Source organism: Anopheles ziemanni, chromosome 3 (genome assembly GCF_943734765.1).
Source record: "Anopheles ziemanni chromosome 3, idAnoZiCoDA_A2_x.2, whole genome shotgun sequence".
Classification (NCBI taxonomy): domain Eukaryota; kingdom Metazoa; phylum Arthropoda; class Insecta; order Diptera; family Culicidae; genus Anopheles; species Anopheles ziemanni.
In genome coordinates, this window is record NC_080706.1 from 13,725,565 (window position 1) to 13,741,791 (window position 16,227).

The 16,227-nt window shown below is 43.0% G+C and overlaps 2 protein-coding genes across 2 annotated transcripts; one reads left to right on the forward strand and one right to left on the reverse strand.

Moving 5' to 3' along the window:
- Positions 1–5,546: 5,546 nt before the first annotated feature.
- On the reverse strand, positions 5,547–6,623 carry LOC131284139 (dromyosuppressin). Its single transcript, XM_058312992.1, has 3 exons — positions 6,616–6,623; positions 6,033–6,250; positions 5,547–5,954 (listed from the first exon to the last, which is right to left on the reverse strand). The coding sequence occupies exons 1-3, from the start codon at positions 6,621–6,623 to the stop codon at positions 5,857–5,859; spliced, it is 324 nt and encodes a 107-aa protein (XP_058168975.1). The 3' UTR covers positions 5,547–5,856.
- Positions 6,624–10,794: 4,171 nt separating this feature from the next.
- On the forward strand, positions 10,795–16,112 carry LOC131287556 (acyl-CoA synthetase short-chain family member 3, mitochondrial). The gene is made up of 8 exons (XM_058316614.1): positions 10,795–11,006; positions 12,311–12,455; positions 12,548–12,692; positions 12,782–13,084; positions 13,153–13,541; positions 15,128–15,424; positions 15,496–15,841; positions 15,946–16,112. Exons 1-8 carry the CDS (start codon positions 10,795–10,797, stop codon positions 16,110–16,112), a joined length of 2,004 nt encoding a protein of 667 aa, XP_058172597.1.
- Positions 16,113–16,227: the final 115 nt, after the last annotated feature.

The window sequence follows — 16,227 nt, forward strand, 5'->3', positions numbered from 1 at the left end:
GTCCCCACATTTTGATAAGCTAGCCGCCTTTTTTTTGTGGAACCACATCCCCTAGTGGGAAGGTCTCTCTCCGAATAGAATTAGTTTGAGGTATATTATAGATCGGTGGTCAACCGTTTATTATACCTGAGGGTGCCAGAGACACGAGATTCGATCCCGCCCCTATGGAGAGGTGTTTCGTCGCGCTCCCGTGCATCATGTACACCTCCTCCCTATCCCTCGATAGGGCGTGTTAAAAAGTCCTCTTCACAAAAAATTTATCCGTTCATCACTGTACAACAACAGCACAGAACTGAACGTCATGTGTGTACTTGTGGATCTGTCCGATAATGCTCATACCAGTTACCAGTGTTCGATGAGACGCAGAGGCTGGGCAACCAGAAGCAACTCTTATCAGTCAGTGTTTCGCTCTCAAACGAGTTGCGCAGTTGCGCTGCGAGTCTAGGTTAGATTCAAAGAAACAATCATTCCCATTTATTTTTGATGTCCGTATCCGAAAACCATGAGGAATTTTCCAAGGTCAGTACTACAAACTACGTCAGGACGAGGGAGAAAATGTGTGTAAGAACTTTAAAAAATCCGAATTTACAATTCTTCCAGGTTGTTTCTAGCCGTAGCTTCGCTTCTCTCATTGGGTCAAGGCTATGAGTATCAGTGTGAGCCAGGAACCGATCCAACAGTATGCAGTCTCTGGAACGTGCAGTACGTCCAGAATGGAACTCAGCTCTCGGTGAAAATGCCGTCAAATGTTAAAAAGGTCCGACTCAATATGGAGCTATATTACTACGAACGTAATTTGGGCATCACCGTCTACGATTCCTTCCTTCATTTTACTGTCCTGCATAATCCGACCTCCGTGCATATACGATACAACCGTATTAACGAGCTCCACATGCCGACCGATCTGCAGATTGGCACATTCAAACAAAATTCAATATCGAAAGTACATACCAATTCCAGCTTGTCATACGCAGTGACCTATCTGGATCTTCAGGGCAATTCCATCTTTGATATCTCTAGCCTTTCCGCCCTCGTAAATCTGCAGACCCTTAACCTCGAGAACAACTATATTAGAGAGATCAATGGAACAATCTTCACGAGCATGCGCAATCTATCCATGCTTTACTTGGGCTATAATAATTTCCAAAGGCTCGACTTCAAAGTGTTTCCCAAATCCCTCTCTAACCTGTGGCTGTTTAGCAACCGTCTCGACGTCCTCGATCTCGTCAATGTATCCTTACCGTCTCTTACCGTCCTTGATGTGGAGAGTAACAATCTAAAGACAATCGACGTAGTGGCAGTGTTTGCAGCCTTTCCCGGGCTCCAATTTCTCCCGATCGCGCAAAATATGTTTTACGAAGGCGAGGCCAAGCACATTATCGCTGAGCTGAACCGACATAACGTGTCTCATTACTTCGGGGTTGCGAAAGGAATCTGTGACTGGAATGAGTATGAAATTTCGAAAATCTGCTTTCCGGTATCTGCGTTCACCGGCCAGTCAGTTTGGAAGGCACTTGTGCTTCTGGTGATTCTAGTGATTTTGGTAACAATTTTTGTGGATAGTGTGCGTTGGATATGGTTCCAGATGCGTTATTAAGATTGATATGTAACACCCCAAATTAGTTGGTGTTTCGGGGTGTAGATTCTCTAAATGTTCGGTCCTTACAAATTCATTTGTAGTTTTTCATATGTAAATTTTGAGGTGTATTTCAGTAGATTGAGTTTTGTTGTTGAACAGTGAAACTAAAAATAAACTAGCCTTCAAAATACTTGTAATTTTCGTCTAAAGTTTTCTTTCTTTGCAATCAGAATACTATGTCCTTTGCACTGTAAGCTGCTTTCTGTTTTTTTCTATAGAAGATTTTGTTTAGCAATGTTATCAGTTATGGGAGTTAACCACAATACGAGATTACATATACGGCACATTCTCCCAAGATTGATCAGTGTCTAAGTGTGAGTATGAGTTTACCAGCGTGTGATTTTACAAAAATGTTATTACTTGTAACAAGGCTGTTATACATGCACTCTATTGCACTCTGTCTAATAGCACTAAGAAACTGTAGGCCATTCCATCGGTTTGAAAAATATCAAGTGATTAAATGATTTTCCACGAAATGAACGTACTCATGATTCAACGATTGAATCCTTACGCTAACAGATGATTACAAATCAGGGAAATTTTAAAATCGAACCGCCTTCATGATCGGTTTTGTTTGAAATAGGGAGTTTTTGTTATTTGGAAAATCTAAAGATTTGCTATGATGCGAACCACATTATAAAATTAAGAATCTATCTAAACTGACCTTTTTCTTATGAATTAGCTTACACCCGGACAAAAGTATGTAACATTGATAACGGAAGTGTACCATACTCTGTACTGCTAAAATAATATGTGTTTGATGAGGACGATTCCTATCACGATTGTTGAAGAATACTGAAGTTTATCAGAAACCAGAACGCCTATGCGGATGCTTCATTACTAGTCCATAACTGGCAACTTCCACGATGTCATAATATGCAATATTGAAAAAAAAGAAAATGATCCCGAACGATTTTGACCAATGGTATTCCGAACAAACGTACGTCGATGAGCCAATCGTAGCTCTTGGTTGTAGCATTTTCACTATAGCACATAAACACACATAGCAATATTTTCCAGAAACAGACGCATGACCAAGAAAGTCAAATTCCATATAATTTAATAAAAAAAACATCATGTTTTCCGAAAACTATGTTTAAGCTATAACTCAACATACAACTCAACATACAACAAGCTATAACAACTTTCAACATACAAATGTTTGGATTTATCTCATTTGATCAAAGCAGCGTTAAACGGGTTTGATAAATTATGTATTGCAGCAGCTTTAATATTACAGGGCCTCCATCTGACACAACGTCTATGTTCAAAACGTATTTTTAAAGTCGCCATATATCGATAACCTATCTCCCAATAGGGCGTGTTAAAAAGTCCTATTCACAAAATATTCATCCGTTCATCACTGTACAACAACAGCACAGAACTGAACGTCATGTGTGTACTTGTGGATCTGTCCGATAATGCTCATACCAGTTACCAGTGTTCGATGAGACGCGGAGGCTGGACAACCAGAAGCAACTCTTATCAGTCAGTGTTTCGCTCTCAAACGAGTTGCGCAGTTGCGGTGCGAGTCTAGGTTAGATTCAAGGAAACAATCTTTCCCACTTTTGATATTCGTATCCGGAAACCATGAGGAATTTTCCAAGGTCAGTACAACAGACTACGTCAGGACGACGGAGAAAATGTGTGCAAGAGCTTTAAAAAATCCGAATTTTGAATTCTTCCAGGTTGTTTCTAGCCGTAGCTTCGCTTCTCTCATTGGGTCAAGGCTATGAGTATCAGTGTGAGCCAGGAACCGATCCAACAGTATGCAGTCTCTGGAACGTGCAGTACGTCCAGAATGGAACTCAGCTCTCGGTGAAAATGTCGTCAAATGTTAAAGAGGTCCGACTCAATATGGAGCAATATTACTACGAACGTCATTTGGGCATCACCGTTTACGATTCCTTCCTTCATGTGACTATCCTGCACAATCCGGCCTCCGTGCATGTAGGACATAACCGTATTAAGGAGCTGCACATGCCGACCGATCTCCAGACAGGCGAATTCATAAAAAGCTCGATATCGAAAGTACATACCAATTCCAGCTTGTCATACGCTGTGACCTATCTGGACCTGCAGGGCAATTCTATCTATGATATCTCCAGTCTTTCCGCCCTTGTAAATCTGCAGACCCTTAACCTCGAGAACAACTATATTAGCGAGATCAATGGAACAATCTTCACGAGCATGCGCAATCTATCCATGCTTTACTTGGGCTATAATCGTTTCCAAAAGCTAGACTTCAAAGTGTTTCCTAAATCCCTCTCTAACCTGTGGCTGTGCAGGAACCGTCTCAACGTCCTCGATCTCGTCAATGTATCCTTACCGTCTCTTACCGTCCTTGATGTGGAGAGTAACAATCTAAAGACAATCGACGTAGTGGCAGTGTTTGCAGCCTTGCCCGGGCTCCAATTTCTCCCGATCGCGCAAAATAAGTTTTACGAAAGCGAGGCCAAGCGCATTATCGCTGAGCTGAACCGACATAACGTGTCTCATTACTTCGGGAATGCAGATCCCTACTGTGACCCGAGTGAGTATGAAGTTTCGAAAATCTGCTTTCCGGGTTCTGGACTGATTGGCCGGTCGGTTTGGAAGGCACTTATGCTTCTGGTGATTCTAGTGATTTTGGTAGCAATTTTTGCGGGTAGTGTGCGTTGGATATGGTTCCAGATGCGTTATTAAGATGATACGTCGCACCACAAATCCGTTGGTGTTTGGGGTGTTGATTCTCTAAATTGTCGTTCCTTACGAATTTATTTGTAGTTTTTCATATGTAAATTTTGAGGTTTATTTCAGTAGATTAAGTTTTGTTGTTGAAAAGTGAAACTAAAAATAAACTAGGCATAAAAATACATTTAGTTTTCATCTAAAGTTTTTTTTTCTTTGCAATCAGAATACTATGACCTTTGCACTGTCAGCTGCTCTCTGTGGTTTTTCTATAGAAGATTTTGTTTAGCAATGTTATCAACCATGGGAGTAAACCGCAATACGAAATTACACATACGACACATTCCCCCGAGATTAATCAGTTTCTAAGTGTGAGTATGGGTTTACCATCGTGCATTTTTTTTGTTACTTGTAAAAATATCATTTTGCTTTAGTCCTAGTTTGCCGTTTTTTAGAAGGGAGCATCATCGTTACACAACAGAGAATGAAAATAGAGTTCAATGATGTCATGACATGTAACTGGCTATTATGCATGCATTCTATTGCAATCCGATTAAAAAACCGTAGGCCATTCCATTGGTTAGAAAAGTATCAAGTGATTAAATAGTTATCCATCTAATAAAAGTACTCAAAATTCAACGATTTTTATACCCTTAGGCTAACAGGTGCTTACAAATCGAAGATGCAGTGTTGTTGGTTTTAGCTCCAGAACAAGATAAATGCATATCTAGATCTAAACATTAAACGAAAATCAAGAATCTAGAACCATTTTTTCAGTTGCTGACACGTCATTGAATCATTGCCGCTAAACAAACCTTATTCTTATGAATTAGCTTACACCCGGACAAAAGTATGTAACATTGATAATGGAACTGTACCATACTCTGTTACGCTCTCTGACGCACTGAAGTTTATCAGAAACCAAAACATCTATGCGGATGATTCATTACTAGTCAATAACTGGCAACTTACGAACTTCCAAGATGTACCATATACAAAATACAATGGCGTAGTATACAATGTTTTTTTCATGTGCACATATTGTTTGAAACATGATATTTTTTACTAGGACCCACTGTAAGTTTAGCATTAAAACTTTGGGTACAGTTGGTTTAGATATATCAGGAATCATTGCGCAAATTTCTCTAACCATCTAATGTTGTACTCACGTTATAATGGCTAAATATTTGATATATGTATGCAACTATATTTTGGTACATTTTAGACAATTCTGGTTGTTCTACAATACTGTTTTATTTTACATTTTTATTACCGCAACTCTGTCTGGGAATGGAAGGTTCAGTTCGTATGACACAACAGAATGGAAGAAAACACAAACATATTAGTTTTGCTCTGCTCAAATACAGCTACAGCTAAATTTCCATGATTCCTCAATACACTTATTCAATGATTCAGCTCGTACAATTTACACGATGTCGATTGGTCGTCGTCGTCGTTTCCCGGGGCATCCAAAGTCCAAAGCGTGTTACAGACTGAGAAATTGATCGGTTCGTCCTGGATCCCGTGCACGCACCGGCAACTGCAGCTTAGCGCTTTCTGCCGAACCTCAGGAACACGTGGTCCACATCCGTCCGCTTTCCGTTCTGCCCGGGCACCAGCATGTCGTCGTCCAGATAGAGAAAAGCTGTAAAACCGGGAAAACGGTTAACCCATATCGGTACACAAACACATTAGCTGGATGATTTGTGAATGTCCGCTCTACCATTACCAGCAGCCTCCTTTCGTATATACGCATTGAGTGCTTCGGCGAACTGGTTGGAGTTTTCCAGTGCGGCACACACTTTGCGGAACTTGGGAGGAAGTTCTTCGATCAGTCTGTTCTCGCAAAGCGGTGGCATGGCCGAACCCGCCACCAGACTGCACACTATCGACAGGAACAGCACGATACATGTGACCGCTTTGAGCGACGGAACCTGTTGGCTGCATTTGGGTAAACATTCGGTCAGATAAGCTGATTAAATAAAGTTTGGGAATCGTGCAGTGGCGTAATGCACTATTCGTGTTCTATTCATTTTCGAATTATGCTACTGACAGCAGCGAATCAAATGCATGCTCTCTCGATTACACACCAACAATTACACAATACCGAGTACTAAACCTACTGCCTGTAAATATTTCTGCTTTAATGCTTTGTTTTTTTCCTAATTTAATCTTTTTACTAATTTAAATTAGATATTTAAAATATCTTTTACCAGATCGAAGAAAACCAAAGCGTATTGATTTGAAATTTGATTTGTTAACTTCACTCGCATACATTGCAATTCAGATCAATCACTTGGTACTACCTGCCCATATTGAGTTAGATGTTGCTAAAAATCCTTCCTACAGACAAAACTGAAGCACTTGCTGCAACCGCGCGTCGAGGGCACGAGATACCACTTGGTGACAAAGTTCAGACGGACTCTTCTCGTTGCCCTCTGTGATCCAGGATTATATATGAGCCTACGCCGTGGGGTTACGCGACGGCGCAGAAAAACCATGCTCCCCGTCCAGTGCCATTTCAGCTGTAGGCGGACGAGTCTGTTCGCATGGTCGTCATCGTTTGCTTCCATCTCCAGTCGCCTCCATTCCTGGCTGTCTGCGGCTGTACGGCGTGTACAACGTTACAGCGCGAACCTCTAATCGAAACCCGTACACCAATTCCCGGAGGAAGACTGACGAGAAAAAAACGAAGACTGGCTGGTCAGCCACGTGGTTCCAGTAAGAGTGGAGAAAAGCAGGCAAAATGAAAAACTTAACGGACATTTTGTAATGGTTGATTACGCCGTCAAGTGGAATGCGGAACGATTGCGATTAATATTTTTAAAAATTCATCAACTCGAGATGAATGCTAGTGCCTTTTGTCTCTTAGCAAATAGCTGCTGTAACAAGGAGCTGTGGTTTAATTCCATAAATGTAACAAAAAAGGGGAGAATACGGACACTGAAACAAATCAATCTTGAAGATTGTCGTAAGAAACAATAGTATTATAAAACTGTAAACATGGTCATCTTTCTAAATGTTTTTGGTATTTGAGTATTTGCTTTTACGAACCAAACAGATATAAAAAGCTTTGGCTTGAACCGACGGACAACGGTCTTCCTCCAAGACAACATTGTAAGTGTACAAAACAACTTTCCTTATCTAAATAATATATTACATATTAATATAAATAAATAAAAAAATAAATATCATTTTTGTTATTTATATACTTTCTAGAGCCTAAAAAAATGGAACTTAGTTTTGTTTCACTACTGTGCATTGCCGGCATAAACGGATCTTCTAAGTTATTCTCTCTTGACGATTATCATGCATGTGCTATCCTATCTTGCTCAAAACATTTTTGATGTGTTTGTAGTGCTTCTTTTCTTAAACACACAAGAGGAATACGGGTCTACAATATAACATCGCCAGCATTTGCCAAAACTTTATATACTGTGGGTGGTATTTTAAATAAACTATTTAGTGATAAAAAAACAACGATATGTATCTTTGCAATACGAGTAATATTTCACAATATTGATTATTTTCTGGTAGCTTCGATCAATATATTTCTTAACGTTTCTGCCATATCTACATGATCTACATTAAAAATAGCACTCACATACTCGGGGTTGAAAAACATTCCCTGAGGTGCTTATTCTTTGCGATTATGTTCGAGGTTTACATGAATTCTTTTTTTCTGAGCGTCATACTTCGCGATGTGACTCATAAGTAACCAACCAGTTTTTAATAGTAACTCTAACAAAAAGAATGCCTAAATTATTTGGCGGCACTTCGTCCACTTCTCAGCCTCCTTCAAGGAGGGGGATTCTGTGGTCTACCTGGCCTTGACTCAACATTTTCCATATTAACAGGATCAGAATAATTGGGGAAAATGCTGGGAGTGGAACTTTTCTTAGTAATTTAACTTTTTTTTTTATAATCTGTTATAGACACGTGCAATGTGCATATTTTAGATTTTTTTATCAATGCTGGACATCTTACCTTTCAAATGAAACAGTAAGATTATAGTTTAAATACACTCACAACGATCGTCAGCAAGCAATCTGTAAAAGTGCTTTTACAGATGCTATTTTTTATCACTCGCTATCTATCACTATAGAAAATTAAAATTTGAACCGATCTTAGTTAACTAGTCTATTGTAAGTAAATGTACCTGTAATATTTATAGTATTAATCAACAGATTACCGCTTTTTCCGCATTGTGGCATGTGGTTTTGAAAACACAAAACCATATTTATTGATTACAAATGAGAGTTCTCCTTCTTAAAAAAACTCCAAAAACAGACTTCAATGACAACATTCATTTAGTTATTTTTACGGAAGTATGCTGTACAAGAACAACATCATCTTAACACTAACAATTTTACCAGCGTGTCAATTATCTGGAGATCCGGTTTCAATACACAGGGAACTAAAGAACTAATAATAAAAAGTAATAGCAACTTACTGCACTAACTGACGAATTGTAGCAAACATGCCCCAACTACTTGGTTTAAGATCGTTGTCCCCAACGAAAACATTTTCACGGATCCATTTCTGGTAAAAGTTCAATGCTACCGGCGACGAACTCATTATTCGATGGTCACGTGGTGTTCGTGCATACAAATTTTCTATACTGGAACCTCTCGGTTCGCTGCTTTTCCGATTGACAATTTTTACCATTAAACTTACAACACGCATACATTTATCGTCTGAGCATGCGACCAGACCCCCTGAAAGCTACGACATACAATAGCAAACATTCCACACTAGTGGTCTGTTTCGCAATAAAAACAACCAAGTCTTCAATTCGAAGCAACGGGCGCAAGTTCTCATACCTAATGTGTTCCCGATGACCGATTAAATACCTTCTACCGTTCTGTTAGCTGTGGTGTCGCTTCCTCTCGCTGCCGATGTTTGTACCCAATGACCTGCCAACCCGGACCGCTAGTCAATCGCATGCGGCTTGTGCTTAGTTTCTTCAACTTCAACGCTGCCCAGTTCCCTTTCGGGAGGAGGAGGAAGGAAACCGAACCAGCGGTGTCGATTTTATTTTCCCTCCAAGGCAAAGGTTAAGGCATACATTATCCCGCCACGGCAAATACGCAGCACCGGCAGCCGCTACCGGCAACGGCGTTCCGATGGAAACGATATCTTTTTACGCGCAGGATAACGCAATGGTAGTCTTTATTTAACAATGATAGAAAATTGACAGTTTTCATTAAGAGTACAAATAAACATTATGCACGTTAATTACCCGTTAACTTTGATATTTTTGTTCGTTTATTCGTTCATGTTCCAAATAAAACTGCGATCTGCGATTACGTAAACCTTCTTCCCAATGGCATTCAGAACAAACCGTCGTTTTGCAAAATGCGTTCTCGGTAGAACAAAACGTGTCTCGTGGACAGGACTAAGGAACACTTAGGAGGCATGCCACAGCAGAGGCCAAGGGAGAACCAAACACCGTCGGATGTTCGCCTTAATCAATGTGCGGTATTTGCCCTGACCGGGACCAAAGAAGCGCAAACAGCTTGGAGGCCGGCCACAGCAGGGGCCAAGGGAGAACAAACCTCCGTCGAAATGCTCCCCTTCATCCATGTCCTATACTACAGAACTGAACGCACTGAGCTCACAGCAAAGGCCAAGGGAAACTTCACAGGCCAGGCGCTCCTTGGTCCCGGCTATTCGACCCAGTGTTGGAAACAGTCGACCTTCGCTGTCCGCGAATGGTCAAAATTGTTTTTCAGTCAAGACAGTCAAAGAAATCTGTCGCATCGTTAGTCATAGTCATAACAAAGTTATTCATTTTCTCTGGAAAAATACCATTTGCATGTCTCACGCCATAAATTATTATGCCGTAGCATTCCGTTGCTAAATTACAAGACAGATAATCAAATTTCGTTTCGAAACGGAATCTATTATACGGAAAGCGTTATTATTTCAAAAACTCCATTTAATAATTAATCGTGACAAAAGCCTAAAAAAAATGATAGTTGTAACACCCTACGTTCAAAAAGAAAAGGTTTCATTTGATATTGAGAAAAATCCACACCACATCAATACAGCCAGAAAATGCCATCATGTTGAACGACGTTTTTTGAACCGACAGTCAACTCAGTCAACTATAGATTCGAGTGTCGAGCTTCGCACAGAGATTTGTGTCAATGAATGTAACCGCTTCCAAAGTCCGACCTAAGGCCCCAACCACGTACCAGTTGAGTTTCAACCCCGGTCGGCGATTTACATCAGTCCGTCGCGTACCGTCGATCGAACAGAACCGTGAAGAGGAGCTGGTGTTCTTTGCAAGTTAGCTGCAGTTCGTAAGGAAGCGATTTCGCGACACATCACCGACTCCACAGCCGCAGTGCTCCGCAGTGTGTCGTATTCGTGGATAATTTCCGGTGCTATATAGATCCAAGCGTCTAATCGCGTCTCTGCGCACCAGGCTGAGCGAGTTCTTGTGTGGCCAAAGAAAATATCGGAATATAGCTTTTAAAATGGACCAACAACCGGTGCCGTCGAATAGTGCCGCGAAGGTGTCCGTGTGTACCAACCATTCGGATGTGCACAGTCCGCTCTACATGGAAGCTTACTGCCAGTCGCTTGAACAGCCGGAATCATTTTGGGGCGATCTGGCCGAACAGTTGATTGATTGGGATAAACCATTCGAGAAAGTGCTTGACAACAGCGAAAGCCCGTTTACGAAGTGGTAAATATCTTTTGCTATCCCATCGGGCTGCAGTACACGATTCTAGCTAGAAATTTTTCAGAACGTTGAGATGTGTTAGCGAGATGACTCACTATGGTGGGGTTTGTTTGTGACATTGGTTGTAGAGTTTAGCATGCTAACCAAACACCGAGCGGAACTGGCGCGAGAAAAGTACGATCAAACATCCCTACCCGGCGACGTGGCGCGATGGAAAATTCCATCCGCCGTCATCCGCCGCAACCGACGTAAATGGTGAAAATTTGATCCTTCATGAAATCATATAGAGTGTAACGTATGTTGTTCTTGGCGTAACGGCCATCCGGTCTCGGTTTAGATTCGAACCAACGCCCCAGCGCTCATGGGCCGATTTGTAACTTTTTTTTTATCCCCCACAACATTCCCTAGTGGGACAAGGCCTCTCATAAAATGGCATAAAATGAAAACGCTCCTGTTGTTGTCTTAGGGCGTGGTGTGCACGTTAAGCATGCTTTCAATGCAACTGGATTAATTGCGTTGATTTTCACACTATTTTATATACGTAAACAAAACTTCAAAAAGGTACAAAAAATCTAAAGAATATTTAGTGATTTTTTGATAAACATCTATGCCAGTGTGTCTTAGTGTACTTAGAACCAAACGCCATTTTAAACTCAAATCGGCCTTCCTCTGTCCACGGTCATGGTAAAAGCAAAAAAACACCGTAATTCATTCATAATTCCAACGGTCCCTTTCCATTCCACATGTTTTATTTAATAGAAATCATAAATCATACAGCGGTAGCCGAAACCAACCATCGCCATCACAGGACACCGGACGGAAAAGCTTCCTCTGGGGGCGCATCGATAATAAACTTTTTGCACAAAGACGCAATCAATATCCATCAACCGCGTGGCGGTGCACGCGGGGCCAAGCGCAGCCTCTCGGGCGCATAATGCGTGTTGATGTTGACAGCGACGGGCACAATATGTTACAGAACGTGTGCGTGTGTGTGTTACGATTTTTTGTGTCACACCCGACTAACGACTGATGGGACATTTTACGTACGCACCGCTTCCTTGGAATTTCGCACATATGCCACCCCTAAAAGCCACCCCGTTTATCACTCTATATGAAAATGAAGACAATGGCCCACACAATGGGTGGGTGAGCTGTTGATCGTCGGCCGTTGCACATCGCCGGGAGCAGGAATGTTTAAGTTTCTTCTTATCATGCAAATGGCCAGTTGAGGGATATACATATGCGGAGCATAAGGATAAAAGGAAGCGAATTTTAACTTTGCTCGATGCGTTCTTTTTTTTTCAAAGGTATCTCGGAGGAAAACTAAACGCCTGTTACAATGCGGTGGACCGGCATGTACTGGACAAGAAGGGCAGCAAGGTGGCGCTTATTCACGACAGTCCGACCACCAACACCGTACGGCATGTAACGTACAACGAGTTGTACGACAAGGTAGGCGTTACATAAACGTTACCTCGTAACGAACCTTTTGAATTCTGTTAGTAGAAAAGAGTATCCCAAATGTATTTATTGTTTAAATTTAGGTGTCCCGTCTTGCGGGTGGCTTGCGGAAGCTGGGCGTGCAGAAGGGTGACCGCGTGGTGATCTACATGCCTCTCATTCCTGAGGCCATCATTGCTATGCTAGCAACGGCCCGACTGGGTGCCGTGCATTCTGTGGTTTTCGGAGGTAAGCACGTTTGGTTAAATATATTTGTCATGAATCTTACCGTGAGGACCGCTTTTGGGTTTTGTTTTTCTTTTCTATCCTGCGCTTAGGGTTTGCCGCTAGTGAACTATGCACCCGTATAGAGCACGCCGAACCGAAGGTCATCATTGCGGCCAACTGCGGTGTGGAACCGCACAAGATCATCTACTACCTGGACATCTTGCACGAGGCGGTCGCAATCTCACGTTGGAAGCCGCTGAAGAACATCATCTACCGGCGCTCGAACATTTTAATGTCGGATCTAGACGATGCCTGCGATGTGTCTTGGGAGAGTGCCCTCGACAGCCCGGTCGACTGCGTGCCAGTCGATGCCAACGATCCGCTGTACATTCTGTACACATCCGGAACAACAGGTTCATTCAAACCCCATGCCGAATTGCTCTGCTTGCAGTGACCTAACCGCTGCTCTCCTCATCGACAGATAAACCCAAGGGCATACAGCGACCGATCGGTGGCCACCTGGTGACGCTCATGTACACCATGAATACGATCTACGGCCTCCAGCCGGACGACGTCTGGTGGAACGCGTCCGATCTGGGCTGGGTAGTCGGTCACTCGTACATCTGCTACGGACCACTGCTGTATGGCGCCACCAGCGTCATGTACGAGGGGAAGCCAGACCGAACGCCCGATCCAGGCCAATACTTCCGCATCATCGACCAGCACAAGGTTTCGGCCGTGTTCTCCGTGCCGACCGCTTTCCGCGTAATCCGGCGGGTCGATCCGGATGTCACCTTCGGGCGGAAGTACAGCCTCAAGTCGCTGCGGGCGATCTTCATCGCAGGCGAACACTGCGATCTGGAAACAATGGTGAGTAAAAGCAATTGGTCATAATTTAAAATACGTTATCCCATACTGAATTTATCGATAAAACGAGCATTTTAGATCCGTTGCCTATAGTAACAATTCTTGATCGTGAACATGTTACTTTGAGTAACTAATGGTGTAAAGATAATCGGATCGATTAATGCTGCTCGGGATTCAACAATCGCCTCATGATTGTTGATCCATCCCACGTTCAGCATCTCTCGGCTCTTGCATGCAGAAAATTAGAAATTCAAATGGTTGGTAGTATGTTATGTCTTTGATTAATATATTGTAACATTTTTGAAAGGAAATGGTATTTTCATGGAATCAAATTTACTTTCCGTTTTGTGTAAATCATTCAGTATCCTTTTGACCCACGAACAAAACAGAAGCCTTTTTTATAGATATGCAGCATATCGGGCAAGCTTATCACCATACTGTTTACTGATTAGAACGCACTTAGCCAATGTTGGTTCGTCATTCGAACCGACCACAAACGCGCTGGCGCCTATCAGTTCCGGTCTGAGCTTAGTGGAACCAGCATGCATTTACCTCTTTTTTATTTGCCAAAAGTTCACGACACGGGAGCGACAATATTTTTTTTATTCCGTCCGTCGTACAGTGGTACGCGTAACAAAAAACCCGCATATCTTTGATGGTTGCAGTGGAAGGGAAAAATAAGGGAGCTAGCGAAAAATATACCATTTATGGATATGCACGTTATTTATTCCCAGTACGAGAAACTAATGACGATCACAGATCTTAAAACATATGGCGATCGCATGCAGGTGGATATTTTTATTATGTAGATCGCTCGATCTAGCCGTGTTCTCGCTGTTTAGATGCAACATCCCACGCACAGCGGCAGCGTACAAAGCCCCGTGAATCCGCAACCATCCGTTATTTTTAGCTACAATGTCGAAGCTACATAAACGCAGTGTCAAGGGGTTTGCTGCTGAATGTTGCTGAACAAACAGCACACGCCTACGGGTTTGATCGGTGCGTTTGTGTCCCGATAGAATGCCGATCCCCGGAAGCTCCGTTCGAATGACGACCAAAACGCAAGAACAGCAGTTCCACCCACATGACTATGATTGCAAACACCAAAAGAAAACACACCATTTTAGAAGACTGTATTATCACAAGCTAGTGTTTATTAAATAATGTAAACGGAAAGGGTTATAAATTTGAGATCTAGAGAAAAAGAAACGTTAGTTTTTGTTTTGTTAGCGGTTGCTCGATAGTACGTTATCGTAAGGGGTTTTTGATGAGCATCGTTGAATAATTTGTATAAGCTTAATAAGCTGTACCTAACTAACTAAGCGCTACAATTTAATATACAGCTATGTTACGTATCACCAAACTCTTTCCATAAATTAGTTGGCCGTGCTTCCTGCTCGGGTTAGTGAGGGGGAGGGGAGAATCAAAAGAACATATACATATGTTCCTCCATCACCCATGCCCCATCATGATAAATATGAAACTTCTTCTCCAGTTCTCGCGGCACAAACCTGCCCTCGTGTAGTGTGATTTCATCGTTGCTTTGTTTTTGTTATTCTTCTTTTCATATCCATTTTTCTTCTCTGCAGAAATGGATGCGCAACACCTTCAAAGTACCTGTGCTAAACCAATGGTGGCAAACGGAAACCGGTTCCGCCATTACGGCGACGTGTGTCGGGTTCGCACAGAACCTACAGACGCCCCCGTTCACGACGGGACTTCCGTTCTGCGGATACGACATCTATGTGCTGGACAAGAACGGCCACGAGGCGAAACCGAACGAGCTGGGTCGCATCGTGGTGAAGCTTCCGTTGCCACCGGGGAATATGGCCACACTGTACCGAAGCGATGAGCTGTTCCGCAAGACGTACTTCCAACGGTTTCCGGTATGTTTGGACCGGCTGTTTTGGCCCTCTCGAATGGCTATTCACGATTCCCCTTTTTTCGGACTTCGTAGGGTTACTACGACACGATGGATGCCGGGTACAAGGACGAAAACGGGTACATATTTGTGACGGCCCGCGACGACGATGTGATCAACGTGGCCGGACACCGCATCAGCACGTCCAGCCTGGAGGACGCGATCCTGCGGCACCCGGATGTGGCTGATGCGGCCGTGTTCGGTGTACCCGAGCCGACCAAGGGCCAGATTCCGCTCTGCCTGTACGTGACGAAGCCGAACGTCTCGAAGCCGGCGGCCAAGATGTCCGTCGAGCTGATCAACATCATCCGCGAGGTGATCGGACCGATCGCAGCCTTCAAACTAGCCGCCCAAGTACAAAGCCTGCCTCGAACTAGATCCGGTATGCGGTGGCCTTCAAACACAAATACCCATCTCCTATCCGTCGATGGTTAATTGTTTTTGCTATCTTTGTCTTTTTTTTTTTGTTGCCTCTTCTTTCGGAAGGAAAAACGTTGCGCAAAGCCATGGCAGATCTGGCGGCGAACAAGCACATCACCCTGCCAGCGACGGTGGAGGATCCGCAGGTGTTCGGTGACGTCTTGCGAGCGCTCCGCGAGCTCGGCTACGCTATGGCCGCACCGGATCCGGAGCTACGACAAACCGTGCGATAGAAGACCTGGCCCATCGCTCCGCGTCGGGGCGCGCCTGCATATTATGTTGGTATTGTCTTTCGTGTTTAGCTCGACACGTTCCACACGTGTTTCTTTTCCCCTCTTCTGTTGTGTC

Excerpts from the sequence above, each read along its gene's own strand:
- LOC131287556 (XM_058316614.1), top strand. The coding sequence starts at position 10,795 with ATGGACCAACAACCGGTGCCGTCGAATAGTGCCGCGAAGGTGTCCGTG. Across the intron at positions 12,456-12,547 it reads ACAACGAGTTGTACGACAAG|GTGTCCCGTCTTGCGGGTGG; the intron begins GTAGGCGTTACA and ends GTTTAAATTTAG. Across the intron at positions 15,842-15,945 it reads CCTGCCTCGAACTAGATCCG|GAAAAACGTTGCGCAAAGCC; the intron begins GTATGCGGTGGC and ends TTCTTTCGGAAG.
- LOC131284139 (XM_058312992.1), bottom strand. Across the intron at positions 5,955-6,032 it reads AAAGGAGGCTGCTGGTAATG|CTTTTCTCTATCTGGACGAC; the intron begins GTAGAGCGGACA and ends CCGGTTTTACAG.